Genomic DNA, 17,986 nt, shown 5'->3' on the forward strand with positions numbered 1-17,986 from the left:
ATGCCAGTGCAGCTGAGCCATCATTAGTTATTTATCCATGTATTCATTCATTTAACAAATATTTTTTGAGTATTGAGTATGTGATTGGCACTGTGCAGGGTGCAAATGATACAGAAAATGAGTAAGATACAGCTTCTCTCTTTAATAAGTTTATGGTATAGTGTGTGTGTGTGGCGGGACTAGAGATGATGGTGTAAAAAAGTATTTCAATTAAACAGACAATTCTAACATGGGATGATAAATGCTCTAGCAAGAAGCACGTGGCTCATTTGGATCATAAGGTGGGGAACTGAATGCAGTCTCAGAGGGCCGGGACAGGCTTTCCAGCAGAATTGATATCTAAGATGAGTATGAGTTGGCCAAGTGAGAGTTGGGGGTGAGGTGGGGTAGGTGTATTTCATACTAAAGTGGCTGCCTCTCTAGAGGCCCTAGAACAAGGAAATTGTATAAGGATCAGTGTGGAAGGTCAGGTAGGGGGTGGCCAGAAGCAAGGCTAGGCGAGGGTGAAGGAGTCAGATTAGCAAGGGCCTTTCCTATTATGCAAAAGAAATTTGGCTCTATCCTGTCCTACTCAGTGGAGAAGCTCTGAAGTCTTCTAAACAGGGTTTAAAACACTTAGATAGTTTCTCTTGTTTGAATTAGTATCTTTTAAACATTATTTCTAATTTCTGACAGAATTTACTCTTTCTACCTTTGGGTCCCTCTGTTTCTCTGTAGGCCTCTATCATGGCACTGTATTGCTTTATTGAACTTACTGTTTCTAATCCTGCCTTCCTTGGGAGACTGAGGGCTTCTCAAAGATTGTTTTTTATCTATCTCTGTATCGCTAGGAGCTGGAATAGTTATTGATGCTGCTGAGTAGGCATTCAATGGAAGCTTGATTTAAAACAAACAAAAAAAAGTTGATTTTAGAAAGAAAGCATTTTTTTCTTATATTTTTAGGACAAAGCATTCTCAGATAAAATCTGGCCATCAAGTCAACAAAGTGAGTAATCTTGTTCACTCTGAAGGCAGTGTGAGTGCCATGAGGTGCTGCCCAACAGATTTCTAATCCACCTGTCCTCCTATATGTTCTTTATTAATCACTGCTGGGCAAGCACTGTGCTAGGCACCAAGGGAGATATAAATACACCGAAGACAGCATTATATAGTTGTGAAAATGTTACTTATGTACACAAAACAAACTCTATATCCCGAGGGCCTAGCACAGTGGTGGTATTGCTCAGTCCTCAGTCAATGTCTGTGAATAAATAACAAGTGAATAAAGGGTGAGGGATATGTGTGAAATGTATGATATACATAATAAATGCTCCAAGAGTCCAGATGAGGGAAAATCTGTGAGCTGGGTAAATCTGATAGGGTCTGATTGAGGTGTCCTAGCCTTGGAAGATGAGTAGGATCTGGAGGGATAGAAGGAAAAGGTGGAGGACTCTAAGGAAAGAGAAATAGCATGAACATCACTTCATGCAGACTAATAATGCCTGAAGGATATAAAAGCCATTGGAAATTATGAAAGCTCTGAAAACAATTGAAGTATATTGGAATTCACACAAATGAACCAGTTTTCTAGGCATATTGTAATTTGGCCAGTGAATGCGGGGAGACCAGCAGTTGCTTTAGCAGACAGCCAAAGTGGGCCCTCATGACAATGCTAATTAAAGCAAAGTTAATTAGTTAATTAAAACAGAAGTGGCAAATGGCAGTTTCTAAATTTCAGTTAAAGGTGGAGGCAACACTAATGATTCTGCCACCTGACTAGAATCCCAAGGGAGGGTTTTGCCTTCTGAGAAAATTTGTAACTTCGAGCTATAGGTCTCTGTCATCAATTTAGCCATGAAAGGCCCGTTGCATTTTAGAACCCCAGTTCCATGTGCCTGGAAATTCTGAATCTTGCAGAGCTAGAACTTTAGATTCATCAGATTCAATGCTTTATTTAGGTCAGAACTGGCCTTGTGTTCATTTGTCAATTTGCAGCTGAAGCGAAAGCCTTAAACGGAAGCCTGGCATTATCTGCTTGACAATGATTTGATGCTGCACCATGTTGTGCTGGAAATTAGTGTCTAGAACCAAAATGTTAATCACAGGGACCTCTATACATTGATGGCATAAATAGCATGTTTCCATATAAAAAAATCTGTAGTGACTCATTTCCATTTAAATAAAAATCTCCCTTTGCTATTTCAGTGAATTGAATGACTGACTCCGAGCACTTTTCTATTTGTGCTCTAGGTTGAGCTAATTTAACTTCACAGAAAATTGCTGGATCTGTTAGAATTACCTCTGTCATCTCCTTAGGTGCTCAGAGAGCTCAAAGTGATTCTTTCTCCATGATGAGAGGTGGAAATTTGCTTCATCTAGCCCCCTTCTCACTAAAGATATGAACTACTCTTCAGGCCCCATAAACATGTCTTCTTTTGGGTCTATGATGATGTTTTCCAAAGTAAGTTCTTTGGAGCATCAGTTCTTCAGAATGTTAGGAGGTTTACTTGGAAAAAAAATGGTCTTGTGTATACGTTTGCAAAATGATTAGAAAAAGTCAACAAATGGATGATAGGTTTCTACAGTGCAAGACTTCTCAGTGTTTATCTCCAATAAGAGAATAGAATTTTGTCACCTTTTTGACCAAATAATTTCTTTTTTCATGGAGCTATTTAATTTTTCAAAGAATACACTAATTTTCCAAAGAAAACAGTTCATATATGCTCAGCTCTAGTAATCATCAGCTAAGACCTTAGTTTAAAAACTGCTGCATTACTCATTAGTCATGAGACAGTAGGCAAGTCTTCTCACCGTGCAGGACCTCAAGTTCCTCATCTGAAAAATGGGAGGATTGTTGCTTCAACTTGCAGTATTTTGTGACAATTAGAAATGTTAGACTAGTTATACATATGAAAAGTTCTGTGAGGTGGCAGAACATAGTAGGTAGGTAATAAATGAACCATTTCGAGGGACTACTCTGATTTGAAACTTTTTTCCAATCTCCTACTTCATGCTCCACTTCATCTTACTTCCTTCCTCTTCTTTTCCCTCTTCTCTGTTCCACTGCTCTTCCTTCTATGACAACTACCACCGTGACTACTACTAGGTGCTAACATTTTAGGCACTGTGCATTGGATTGTCTAACAAACACCTGACACCCCCTTTTCTCTTTCCACTTCCATATTCTGTTATATTAGATAGTTTGGGCCAGTGTGACACAAGGGCAATTCTTATGGGACTCTGAGAAGACTTTTGTTTTCCCTAATGAAAGTACACAATGTGTGGAACCATGACAACTATATTACAATCATTAGTAAAAGGCCTAGAGAATGGCAGACGTGTTTGCCTTTGCATCATTGAACCAAAACCTGAAGCAATCCCCCCCCACAATTTTTATAACACGAGTAAAATGAACCCCAAAGAGTATAAGTGTTTGAAAATAGGCTTTCTACTACTTGCAGACACAATTCTAAAAGGTTGAGGTAGCATTTATTGAATACTTTCTACATGCTGGTACTAAACACTTAATGCATATTACCTCATTTACGACTCAAAATAGGAACTATTATCTACCATTTTACAGTTGAGAAAACAGACAAAAGTACCTTATTCAAATTCATAGCTGAATTGAAATCCAGGTGTGGTTCCAAAGCCAGAACTCTAAACTAGTATGCTGTCTTTGCATTTTCCATCTCTGTACATACACCTTTCCAGGAGCCTGTCCTAACTTTCAGAGACCAAGTTACCATAACCATAGATATTATTATATTCTTCATTTTGAGGTACACAATTAGTATCCTTTTTAAGATAGAGAACCCTTACCATCTGCCATTCCATGTGGAAGAGACACACACAGACCCCATCCAGAAATAGAGGGCATACCCAGTCTCAGATTATAGTAGCCTGTTTCTTCATACACCAGACAGAGGACAGCAGAACAGGGCTGGGCCCAGTATGGTAGATGCTTCTCCACCAAAGACCTACATCCAGAGATTTAATTTACCTATTTAAGCCCACCTGACATCCCAAGAGGTGGGCTCAATGGCATATTAAAATTTTCACGCCTGAGAAGCACAACTCATGGAAGTGATTTGGAAGAACATGTGAAAATATTAGAAACACCTGAATTTATTTGTTTCCCATTAGTTAAGTTGAAGTGTGGCAAACCATGTGTTATACACTGGCTTTTATAAAACTAATTATCACATGGGAGCTGAATCCCTGCATAAAAGGCTATATCTATATCCTACGATGTAATAAATATGCTGAACATCTTGATTTTGTATCACAGAGAAGAAATATTTAGTTTTGGAGCTCACGGAAGCTATAGAGGAAAAAAAATTTTAGTTTGCATCTCTTTCTAATGACTGTGGGTTAAAAAGGAGAGCAGATATCAGATGCATGTGATACAAAAGAATTATAGCTTTCCCTGCACCTTTTTCTTATCCATATCAAAAGCAGGTTCTAGCTTGAATATTCAGGTTGATGGCAAAAAAAGGAGTCTCCATATAATCAGACTATAGCCTGTCTCAGCTATAATCACATAGACAGATCAAGATTTGCCAAGATTGCAGAAAGAAGACCAAACACTTGCCAAAGGTCTCTCTTTACCCTCTTGTCAGATTCTAACATCCAAATGCACAGATTGCAAAACTGTAAAAACTACATGGCCCTGTAGGAAAAACAAGTTAAAACATTGCAACAAAAATCTTTAGAATTTCCATTTTCTAGTGGTTGGCACTATCAGTAAAATTTGTTGCTTTTGTTTGTCCCTTTGTTTATTAAATTAGAAACAAAATAGTTTAAAATATTTATTGAACATTACTAGAGAAACATTTTAACTATAGCAAAGCATGGGATCAGTGATCCAATTCTAGAGCAGAGACTGATGACCACAGGAGTGAGAGAGATATCTAATGTAAGGCACTGTTGTCTTAATCTTATAAAAGTTGAAAGGACAACTAGGCAGTAAGAGTGTGCACATTTGAAGACAAGCAAAAAAGTACCTACCACATTGCTACCATCCCAAATTCATTCAACAAACATATCAAAAATCATTATTGAGCACTTCTATGTGCCAAGCACCCTTCAAGGTAGAGGTAGGTATTGGAGGCACAGTGATGAGCAAGGTAAAGAAGACCTCCACCCCTAAGGAGCTTGCTGTGCTTAAATTGGAATATAGGATGTGCTATACAGAATGGCAAGGAGCTGGACAACGTAAAGATCAAGATGCCCTGGAAAACTCAGACTGTATAATCAATGTCTCCATAGGTTTGTGCTGCCGTTTATAATGCTCTCTTTGTTATTAAGATCATCTAGATTGTGTATTTGGTACAGTAACTTTCGTGAGTAAAAGAAGACTGACAGTGGTTAACTTAATCAAATACTTAAGTTAATCAAATACTAAAGAAGTGCTTACTGTGTGGCAGACACTATACACATGTTAACTCATTCATTTCTCACAACCAGTCCATGAAGTATGCATTTCTTTATCTCCATTTTTCAGAGGAAAAAATCAAGACATAGAGAGGTTAAGTGAATTGGCCTAAGGTTCTGCACCTGGTAAGTCATGCTGCTGGTATTTAATCCCAGTGCTCTCTAGCACTATACTGTGCTACCTTCAATAAAGTGCCTACTATGTGCCAGCCTTTATATATATCATCTCCTTCACTTTTTACAATCCAGTTTGTCAGATGGTAAAAATAACGTACAGAGAGATGAAGTAGCAGTGGTGGTGTTCAAACCCAAAACAATCTGGCGAGGCCAGTGTTCTCTGCCACCACTCCCATGCTGTCTCCCTAAGGAGCTTTCTCTAGTGAGTTTTTTAGGTGCTCAGACATAGACTCACAATTCCCTCCCTCCATCAATATGCTTGTTTTATATACTCGTCTTTTCTGGGAGATTCTGTTTACAGATTGGACTTGAAGAAAAGCTGATAAAACAAAAGTTTGAAAAATAAATTTTCTTAGCCAAATGGAAAGGCTGATCTTGCAGAAATTTCAGAAAAAGAATGGTTTGTAGAGGAGTCAGGAAGGCAGCTGGAAAATAGGCCAGCAGGTTAGATATATGAAAGGCCTGCTGTGTACAGACTGTGACATAGCCAGGATTTATTGAAGAAGAAGACACGAACTACAGTTTAATTGAATGTCTTGTACAATGTATGTAGAAAGAGATAAGAAGTGTAAAGCAAGTAGAAAAGAGTTGAAAGAGGTAAGGGTACAAGTTAATAATGTAAACGAATTGGACCTTGTGGATAAAATTCAACTCTCCTCTGAATTATTTTCAAACCTCAGCAGACAGTATCTTTACCATCATAATAAGTCATGCTTTGAAGATTTAGGGCTGACAGAAAAGTAGGACTTTATGCAGGCTAAGTGATGGTATAGGAGAATAGTTCAAGCAATGTTATTTAGATATGTAGCTTCCATTTGAAAGCTATGTATCTTCCATTTATTTATCTAGGTTTTAGAAATACTGTTAAATTTCAGAAGAGTTAGCAGGACTGATGTCTTGACCAGCTCTTTTGATGTGTACTTCTTAAATAGAGGTGATCCTTAGTCCCAATGATCAACAATCGGTGTTGCCTTTTTGGTACTTCAACATTTTTCCCAAGCCACTGATAACATGACCTTGTCTTTTGAAGTGCTTTGGGATCGTTTATCACATACGGAAGTTCCTAACATGGGGGGAAATCATTGGCTTTTGGCTCTAGATTCTTTTCAGATTGAAATGGTCGAATAACTACTGCCTGTGATATTGAACTTGGAGTGAGATGAGACTACACACAAAAAAGAACTGGGAAACTGGTTGTTTTAATATGCAAAGTCATTTAGTTGTTTTGTCCTTTTCAGCTGCTTAGACATCTCCCAAAGATTTCATCTTGCCCATTAAGAACTAAAATATAAATCTCACATTCTTGTGCCTCTATTGGATGGGCATTTAAGCACTCTTCTGGCTTGAATAGGTTTAGGCTCGTGCAAGTGCAGTCCGATATGTAGAATTCTTGGCATTCTGCTCTCAGTATAATCTTTGTTAGTAATATATTTTGACTCTGTTCTGGTGAGCTAGAATTTAACCCACAATGTAACTCTGTCCCCTCAGAACTCAAGGGCCCTTGCCTTGGCTTTGTGACCTAACTCTGCTCTGTCTCACCTCTCAACCTTACTCCCCATATGCTGTAACTCTGCTTTATTAGAGATTTCGACTCCCTGTTTCTAGACTTGGCCTAAGTAACTTGACCCACATCCCATTAACCCCATAAATACCATTTTATGAGAAGGTCCATGCCCTAAGGCACCCTGCCTCCCATGGTTTCATTTACTCAGATTTCTCCCATTTAAAAGACCCAGGAAACACATGCCTCTGCTTCAGCTGTAGGGGCCAGCGCCCCTCTAAGCCCCCACAACTTTTACCTTAAGGTTTCCCCAGAGGAGCCCCTTCTCTTCCACAGGTTGACTAGGCTGCTGGATCTGCTGGCTGCGGAGGATGACTTGCCATCCCCTACATGCATGCGCACCACAGTAGATGTGGTGAAGGCGCTGCGCACATTTCTCTCTGGTTTGGCCAGGATGATGTACACCTTCGGCACAAACATGCAGCCTAGGGCCACTGTGGCACTGAGGCTGACCGAGAAACACATGGTGATGATTTTGTAGTTGCTGCCAAAGTAGATTGGTACAAAAGCTAGCCATATAATGCAGGTCGTGTACATTGTGAAGGCGATATACTTGGCCTCGTTGAAGTTAGCTGGAACATTTCTGGTCTTGAATGCATAGAAGGTGCAGCTCAAAATCAGCAATCCATTGTATCCAAGTGGAGTGACAACTCCTAAGTTGGTGGTGTTACAGATCAGGTAGACTTCTCGAATGCTTGGGTAGTCATGCATTATGTCAGGAGGCTCCATTATAAAGAGGGCAACAATGATGCCCAACTGGATGCATATGAGAATGAAAGCAATCACTAGCTGGGCACAGGCACTCATGAATCTGGGCTTTTTGGTACAGATTTTCTTCTTGCTGCCAGCCAGGATCCTTGCAATACGGTTGGTCTTTGTTACAAGGGCTGAGTAGCTCATGGCTGGGGACAGACCAATGCCAATTCTCTGAAGGTAGCAGTAAATCTGTTTGGGCTTTGCAATGAGGCAGAAGGTACATAAGTAGCCCAGGCAGATGCCAGCAAGGATAATGTAACAGAGTTCCCTGCTTGAGGACTTGACTACTGGTGTATCCCGGTAAATGATGAAGACTACAGTAACAAACAGGGTGGCTAGGAGGCCAAGGCAGGCAAACACCACAGCTGCAATGGGTTCAGGGTCACCCCATCGAAGATACTGTACTGGAATCAAATCACAACCTGCAGAGACACAAACACATATTGTAAAGGAGGAAGAGATGTTGACTTGGGTCACATATCCCTAAGTTACAAGCAGCTGTTTATGATCATTTCAGTTTGTTCCCCATCTACTTTTCTAATTTCAGAATCTCATGCTACTCATTGTTTTATGTATTCATTCAGAAAATTTTAATGATGATAATACTGAACACATACATGGTCTGTGATAGGAACTATTCTAGGTTCTGAGAAGAAATAATGAAGAATGTTTCCTGCCCTCATAAAAATATCAATGGCCTTTTAAACAATTGTAACTGTGATAAGGTTTATGAAGAGTTATAATATGGGTTCTAAGCAGTCTCTGGAAGCAGCAAAGACCTCCTACAATAGGAATTAGCAAATAAATGTGTTGGTTTGATGGAGCTGGGAATTTCATGGGCTTGGCAAACTTACAGTTAAACTATGTTAACTGTAAGGAAGAGAGGCATGAAAGGAAGCCACTGTATGATAGTGCAACAAGTGGCCTTAGATGATGAGGCTGGGAGGTAGGCAGGAAGGGGATCTTGGAGTTTAGACAGTCCTAGATCAGTAGGAAGTTATTCTGAGGATCTATGTAGAGCAATGACAGGATCAGGTGTGTGTGTGTGTGTGTGTGCGTGTGCGTGCGTGTGTGTGTGTGTGTCTGTTTTAAACATTTCTTTGGTTGCTACGTGGGTTTTGGATGAGATAAAGGTGTGGACACATTTAAGACTTATTTTAGAGCCATATAGAGTGTTTGAATGGATGTGGGAGTGTGTGAAAAGTGAAAAAGGTCTGAAATATGACCAACACTAGTAAAGAAATTTCAGAGAATTTTGTGGTTTAGAAGTTTTAGAGGATTCTGTTAAAAAAAAAAAAGGAGGATATTCATTTTTATAAGAAAACTGACCCCAAAGGCAAACAATTGGCACGCAAGGGAAGTGCACCACTCTCAAAATCATTCCTTACTTATGAAATGCAGTTTTTAAATTATTTCTTGATTATATAGCAGAAAAACAGTGATAGAATACAGCATCATTTGGATTATCTGTCCTTTACAATTTTTTAGGACAGTGGTTCTCAAAGTTGGCTACACACTAGAATCACCAAGAATACACACACGCACACACAGACATACACACACACACACACACACACACACATATAAAATCCTGAGACCTGGGTGTCCCATTGGTTGAGCTTCTGACTTAATTTGTCTGAGTGTTATCTGGGCATCAGAATTTTTTAACAATACTGTAAGTGCCTGTAATGTGCAACCAAAGTTGAGAACCATTGTTCTAGGAGGATCATTCTTGTCACTTAGACTTTTAAAGAAAATAGAATTGAGATAGCTTCACTGAGTAAGTAGGAAAGGAGGCAAGTAATCTGGAGCATTGGACATTTGAGGAATATAGCAGAAATGACTAATTTCATGTCAATATCTATTCTCCCCTTCATTCTCAGCAACAGACCTCTAATTTCATTTGCGATGGTAAAGGCATCAGTTACAATACTACATTTTGCGTCAATCATTGCTGCGAGATGTGGCATATGAGTAGTAGGTTTTAGCCAATAACATGTAAACAGAGGATTCCTAAAAGGAAAGTGACTCATGGTAGAAAGTAACATTTTTCCCTTATTTACTTTCTTCTTCTGCTGTCTGGCATATAAACCTGATGGCTAGAGCTCCAGCAGTTGTTTTGGACTTTAAGGTAACTTGAAGGACAGAACATGTGTTCTGGATTTGGAAGAGATAAATAGATGGGGCTCCACTCCACTCCCTGAGAACCATGGACCCCCCACTACCTGTGGACTATGTATATCCACATCTTCTTTGTTTAAGCTTCCTTTATTTATTTATTTTCTTGATCTATGCAGGGAAACTAAATCCTTATTGATAAGGAGTAAAGTTTCCTGTTAACTTGTCCTATCCCATGATAAAGGGTGTTGCAGTCAGTGGCTTTGAATATCAATGGTTACTGGGAGGCAGGGGAGGCAACAACTGGTAATGACAGCAAGGAAGCATGTAGTTCTTTCAAAATATTCCTAAGGGTAGCTTCGTTGTGAAAAGGGAAGGGAAGGGAAGAAGGAAGGGAAAGAGAAGTGGAAGGGGAAGGGGAAAGGGAATGAAGGGGAAGAGGGAAGGAAGGAGAAGGGAAGGGGAAAGGGAGGGGAAGGGGAAGCGGAAATGGAAGGGAAGGGAATTCTTCCCCTTATTTCTGCCCTGCTGCTGCTTTGCTTTAAGATCTCACATTTCAGAAAGTACTGTTAGTACTACAATTAAAGTCATAATGGGTTTAATAGGAGTTATGAGCTAGCCTGGGATTCTCAGCACACTTTGCAAAATGTTTCTATGGGAAAATGTATTCTTACTCTAAATAATTGTGCATTTAATATCGAAACAAAGGGCTTTAAATTTTAAAAAATTGTGGATAGCTCAGACTAAATACAACTAAATACAAAACAGTTGTGTTATATGACCTCATTAAATATAAAAATACATATCTCATTGCTAATTAATACGCCTATATCTATATTTCTAGTCATCTACATTCCCATATGCTTCCTATACAGTTGGAATTCAACCTCTGATACTTTAGTATGCCATAGAGTTTAGGCTTATGTTTACAAGTTTGCTCCTTGGAGAAGCTATTTTACAAAAGAAAGTATTAATCATATATATACATATATATGTGTGTGTATATATATATATAAAAATATATATTTTTTGAGACATAGCCTTGCTTTGTTGCCCAGGCTAGAGTGCAGTGGTGTGATCTTGGCTCACTGCAACCTCTGCCTCCTGAGTTCAGGTAATTCTTGTGCCTCAGCCGCCTGAGTAGCTGGGATCATACGCACGCCCAGCTAATGTTTTTGTATTTTTAGTAGAGACGGGGTTTCACCATGTTGGCCAGACTGGTCGAACTCCTTGCCTCGAGTGATCCACCTGCTTTGGCCTCTCAAAGTGCTGGGATTACAGGCATGAACCACTGTGCTTATCCCATTCCTATCTTTATTATTTCATAATAGTTCATTTATAGCAATGATTTAACAATAAAATTTATTAAACATATAGAGGTCTGTTTCTACTGCTAGGTCATAAGCTACTAATGTCTATAGCAATTTACTTATATAAGAAATGTTATGTTTGTATATAGGGCAGGAATCTTTTAGGTAAAAAAGAATGAGCTGGAAAAAGTAATTAAACACTTCAGTTTTACCCTATTTTTTCCTACTGTTCTGCTAAATCTTAATTGTTTTCATCTTAATGTAATTAGCAGTTTAATTTATAAATACTTTGCATAGAATAACATTTACTACTATTTTTATCAGATATATTTTTGAACTCTTCATGTTCAGCTTATTAACATCTGTGTGAAACTAAAGAAAACTCTAGATATATGTGTTAAAAATGTACATGAGGCTTGCCCCTAATGTGATGTAATTATTTTCACAAATTTATCAGAATTTATGTATTTAAATGAATGTTTCTTTTATTTAATGTAAACCATTTAGAAAGTCTTACATTTAGTTTGATGCTGCCATTGCAAAAAAATACTGTTGTAACTATTCTCTAAGAATAGCAAATTGGACTCTGATTAAAGGGTTATAATCACTGAATCTTAGGATTGAATAAGATCTTAGGGTTTCCAAAAAATGGATGTGTATCACAATCACTTGGGAAGCATACAAAACTATAACTCACGAGTCTAAACTCAGAAGATTTTGAGTCAGTACATTGTGGTGGGGCAAACGAAACTTATTTTGAATAAGCAACTTCAGTGATGCTCTATTAGTCTTTAGTGCTTGGTTTGCAATTCAAACTTAGAGATTTTCAAGCCAAATTCTTACCCATTGTGCAAATGCTTTATATGATAACTCCAAGACGTAATCATCCTAACCTTACTTAAGGCTTTTTATAAAATATATCGTCTCAAGGGTAGGACTGGTGGTGGCGGTGGGGAGATAGATTGAAAAGGCAGAAAGTTGTGATGGCAAATGGAGACTGGAAATGAAGAAATCAGTTAGAAGACTATCACAAGGAGACAGGGATGATAAAGGCAAAAACTAAGTCACTGTACTAGAGAAAACAATTAGTTGGTAAAGACATTTCAGAACTGGAATTGAAAGAAATTATGAAGAAGATAGAAGAATCAAGAAGAAAGGCTTTGTAGCTGATAGTAGTACTGTTAACTAAGATGAGGTCTTAGGAAGCAAAGGGTCACATTTCATGGGAATGATATCTAGTTCCAGTTTGAGCATGCTGTTTGTGCTGAGTCTTACCTAGTGAGCTTTGAAAAGCTATCAGTGTGGACGTTACAGCTTTAGGAATCATCTGTTTATAAAAGCTGAAAATAAGAGACATGGAAATAAACACAATCGATGAGGAAATTCTTAGATGTGGATGAGAGCGGAGCCTAGCAGTCTGGTGTAACACCAATACTAAGGAATGAGAGAGGGAGATAATATGTCAGGGAAGATGTAACATCAGACAGAAGGAAGGAAGTGTATCAGAAGCCAAAGGAAAGTGTTAAGTGGATGGCCCACCACAGTTCCCTCTAACAATATCAGTTCTGTTTTACTTTTTAAAATTCTTATCCAAATAGCTTGCACAAAGCTTCAAGTTTCAGGTTCACAGGTGTCTCTTCTGATATTAGATAATTATATGGTTTTTTTCCTTCACTAGTATTAGATTTATTTCTTTTGAATAAGGAATGTTGTACTTTCTAACATGAAACAAAGTCTACCAAATCTCAGAATCTTGGAATAATGCTAACCTTATTATGATGTAAATTTAAATTCTCAGTGATAACTACCCCTACTATGTGCACTGTTGTACAAATATCTGTGTATTTATTGTTCCTAACTTCCTTATTTTCTTCTAATCACTGGGCATTTTTTCCATCAATGGTTTTATTTTTTATCCTTGTTTCAACCTTACTGTAATGGCAAGTTACTGGAAGTGTATCTAGAGGATACCTAAGAGTCTAAAGTGCATATAATGTATAGTTTTATTATGAGTTTAATCAATTTAGCATATTTATTATATTTTAAATTAAAATAATCTTGATCATGTTAGTGAAATTCCTTCCTAACAAGCATATTGCAGTTTCTCTGGTTCTCAGAAAATGCACAATATTATATTATTTTCTAGAAATGCAGTTGAAACATAGATTAGAAAACTGCGGTCCATTTTCTGATAACATCTATTTAGGTAGCTATTCACTTTTCATTTTTCTTCCCTTTTATACTTGATTCATAAGTCTGTGGTTCTCTTGTATAATCCATCGTTTCATAGTTTGAACTGACATACATTGAAAATACAAGTTTTACTTTTTTTAAAGAGGGAAAGTGAGCTGCCAAAACTATATTGTCCACATTCATTCTATTACTTCACTAATGTGTTTCCCATAAGTCTAATAGCAGAATGGATGATCTACTGATTTTCTGGACCCCTAAAAATGATGTGACTGCTCATTTACAGCTGGTACTCATGCTTAGTGTTTGGTTGTTAGTTTTGCAGTATTAATATTCCTGTAGTTACTAGTTTCTAGACTGCTGCATTATTCAAACCCTGTTCCCAGTGTTTCTTCAGGGAGAGATGCCTGATGTTCTGTAAGTTGGGCTCAACAGGAGCTCCTTACCAAGCTCCTACATTCCTGTATATTTTGGATAAAAGAAATTGCTACTTAGAATCTCTGAGAATAAGATGTATGTGCCCTCAGCTGCTGGTTAGGTCATTTCAGGCATACAATGAGAGGGAAGATATAAGATAGATTATAAAAAACGGATCTATTAGAACTAATACGGGGATACAGAACTGACAAGGGGCTGTTGTGGGTTTCCCCTTTGATATGCGAGCATAGATCTGCCCAGAGTACAAGGTGTTAACGGTAACTAACAATATCATGCTTGCTTTCCATCTATTTAACCGATACGTCATCTTTTTGCCTTTCCTTCTTTCTTTACCTCTGTGGATTTGGATCTCATGGATGTTGAACCAGGATCTCAGGGTGATACAGAATCAGAATTCTTTCTGTAGTGTTCATATCCTTGATCCTTTAATATTTTTTCTTTACTTAGCCTGAGCTAAGGTTTTTCATCACTTCCATAATTCAGAGAATTTGAAGTGATGGGTGTCTGTGTGTGATGTGAGACATTGAGGAAACTCATTTCTCTCTGTAGCACTTACTGTATTTATAATCCATTTTGTGGTAGGGGGAGTTTGATTGATTATATCATTAAAGTCTGTCTTCTCTACTTGACTAGAAGCACCCTGATGATAGGGAGTTTGTCTCTTTTGCACACAAATGGGTCCTCAGTACTGAGCATAGTGCCTCACTCATGTGGTTAATACAGCAATTTATAAATTAATATATTTTCTATACAATTAAATACAGAATTCTAATTCTAGGGCATGGGTAAGTCATTCTCAAAAAATGTTTGTGTTGCCTTTAGAAGTCCCAAGTCACAGAACTATTATGTACTGTTTTAGACAGAAGTCTAAAATCAGTTCACTACACCTGAATTTGAGTCTAGTTTCTGGAACCCAAAGAGGGCAAAACTAGATAAGCAGCTCAAAAACTTACTTCCGCCTAGGGATGTGACATGGTTCACGTTAGAAATATTCCTTGTGGGCAGGTGTGGTGGCTCACACCTGTAATCCCAGCACTTTGGGAGGCTAAGGCAGGCGGATCACAAGGTCAGAAGTTCAAGACAAGCCTGGCCAATATGGTGAAACTCCATCTCTACTAAAAATACAAAAATTAGCTGGGCATGGTGGCAGGTGCCGGTAGTCCCAGCTTCTTGGGAGACTCAGGCAGGAGAATCACTTGAACCCAGGAGATGGAGGTTGCAGTGAGTCGAGATCACACCACTGCACTCCAGCCTGGGTGACAGAGTGAGACTCCATCTCAGAGAAAAAGAAATATTCCTCGTGCTGACTAGTCATTTGGGATATTTTTAATGACTGATTGATTAATCTAAATTTTGAGTAATTCATTGGATCTGGGAAGTATGTATAGAGGAAAGAATGAGACAGTAACCAGTAAAGTCATTCTTTAAAAAGTGCCATCCAACTATTAAGGTTAGATAGATGTACTTTTCTTAAGAAGGTTGTTAATCATAACTTTTGTTTTTCTTTTTTCTTTTTTTTTTTTTTTTAGTTTAGGATAGGAAAAAAATAGAAAAGTTCCCAAGTTTTCTTCAAGGAAGGCATATTCTATAGTTGATTGATTTTTACCATTACCTTAGCATGAAACAAAACATGGCATGATCGCTTTCTCCAATAAAAATATAGTCTTTATCCAAGGTGTTAGGCAAGTTTTATTGGTAACTGCCCCAATAGGAAGCTGCCATATTCCTCTTTATGTCAGTATCAAAAAACAAAAAACAAACAAACAAAAAACAAACAAAAAAAAACGAAAGAGACTGACATTTATTGAATGCTTACTATGTGTCAGGTGCTATCCCAGAAATTTCATGTAATCTTCACTATAAAAAATGAGGTAAATATCATTATTTCTATTCTTCAGAGGGGGCAATATGAAGTTTAATTAGATATGTTAACTTTCTGGGACTGAGATTAAAACTCTGTGGTTATCTACTAACTTGTTTAGTTAATTTATTAATTTTATCTTTGCTACATCAGGGGAGGCAACTTGGTCAATTACTCCTCTGAAAGAAGTCCTGAGTCTATTTAGTAGGAAACAGAATCATGATTAATTAACAATGTCTACATGGGCAAGGTGGGGCTAGTGGTGGCATAAATATTTGATAGCTTTATCTTAACATAAATCCATTCTTCCTCTTGAGAAATCTCATTGGTTCAAACCCTTCAGCAAGATTTTCATTCTGGGCTATGTGTCCTGCGAGTTGCTGGCCAGAGACACTGATTGATCAGTTGTTTTTCTTGGGTTCCTAAAGTTTTCTAAGCATAGAACATGTTGTGAATGATCATTCATGGGACATTCCCAACTTTGCTACGGAGTAGACTCATAGCCATCCATTTGTCACTGGACCTAGCCTATTCCCCATCCTTCAAGGTTTATTATACATTTCGTTTTAGATTCCCGTTATAGAATTCCTTCACAGAGCTGAAAATTCAGAGTTATAGTTTTTATTTCTGGTTTTTTTTTATTGGTTATATTTTATAGGGGAATTTGAAATTGTGTGCAAAGATTTCTTTTATAATTAAGACATAAAGAATGATTTAATGGTACTGCAGAGTACTAAAGGGAAATGTGATCACAGATGCACATTTGTAGGGAATAGCTTTGAAAAATATGACTTCCGGTCATACCGCACATGAATAAGAATGGAAAAACACAGCATGTGAATTTAAATAATAAACTGTGCTAACTGGAACAATTCCCTCTCTTTCTACTTTTCTCCTGTCCCTTTTCACTAGCTAACTTCTCCTTATTCTTCTATTTTCCACATTCTCTTTAATGATTACAACTTTTCTGATTCCCTGAGCCTGACTGACAGGTTCCTTTCATGTGGTCAAACAGCTCCCTGGGCCTGTACCCGTCATAGCACTTGCATTCATACTAATTGTGTATTAGTATTGTCTCTTTGACACAGTAGATTAAGCAATTTGAGAGCAGGAGACTGTTTCTTTGCTTATTGTTGTATTTCTAGTGTTAGTCCTAGTACCTGGCACACAATAGGCAGTTAAATAAGTTGAATGAATGAACACGTGATTAACAAAGAAGAGGGCAAGTAAAGAATAAGGAGACATGCACTTCATTTTCACTTTGCACACAAATATTTCCTATTAATACGAGCCTTTTACTCTGTGTCTCAATTTTTTCATACATGAAATGAAAATAACACAGACTTCTCTTATCTATAATTAGGGTTTCAATCTGGAGAAACCCTTGTAGAAGAATTCACAGATGAGAAATTAAAGACGAATGACCTGAAAAAGGTCAGTGAAACGATTTCTTAGAAATAAATTTATAAAATGCTTAAAGTTGTTTTTGTATTTTATTGAAATAAAATACTAAACTCATCATTTTAAAACCTATAGAGTATCAGTGGAATTTTACACACGTAATAGGAGCTATAATTTGGGTTTTACAATTCGTTTCTATTTACCTTTGCTAGCTTGCCAGACCCTTGTCAAGATCCCTTTCCTGCAGTTTTAGTCAGACTCATAAAATTGCTTATTTTGCAAATAAGCTGCATACTAAAAAGCACTTTCCTCCTGTAGCTGGTCTTCCATCCAAATGTTCAATAGCTTTCTGATTTTATGATTCAGAATTTTGCAACCACTCTCCAGGCCCCACTATATTCCTTCTGTGTTCCCATATACCTTGATTTTCTTTTCCTTTGAGGCATACTAGCACTGTTCTAAGACCTCAAATTACATTACCTTTCCTAAGGAAGTCTGCAAAATTGTATGCATATTCTGCCACAGATTTTAACTCCCCTTTCTCTTCCCAAGCCTATTTGTTCCTAAATTTTCTGTATCATAATATTGTAAGTATTCTCCAATTGAGCTATGGGCATACATTTAACTAACTCAAATGCTCATGTTTATTACAGAAAGAAAATATGGGGACAAAGTGCACACATGTAAGAAAAGTGTACAAGGGGAAAGATTTATGCCTCATCCCACCCATTAAAGAGATCGAACATTGTTCACACAGCA

At 37.7% G+C, this 17,986-nt stretch overlaps 1 protein-coding gene across 2 annotated transcripts in view; it reads right to left on the reverse strand.

The window, feature by feature from the left end:
* GRM5 (glutamate metabotropic receptor 5) overlaps nucleotides 1–17,986 on the reverse strand; it is a 579,984-nt gene that overhangs the window by 55,448 nt on the left and 506,550 nt on the right. For both annotated transcript variants that reach the window (XM_015115388.3, XM_015115385.3), the window contains exon 8: nucleotides 7,392–8,331. In XM_015115388.3, the coding sequence (XP_014970874.1) occupies nucleotides 7,392–8,331 (940 nt within the window). The remainder of the gene's footprint in view (nucleotides 1–7,391; nucleotides 8,332–17,986) is intronic.

This window comes from Macaca mulatta, chromosome 14 (assembly GCF_049350105.2).
Source record: "Macaca mulatta isolate MMU2019108-1 chromosome 14, T2T-MMU8v2.0, whole genome shotgun sequence".
NCBI lineage: Eukaryota > Metazoa > Chordata > Mammalia > Primates > Cercopithecidae > Macaca > Macaca mulatta.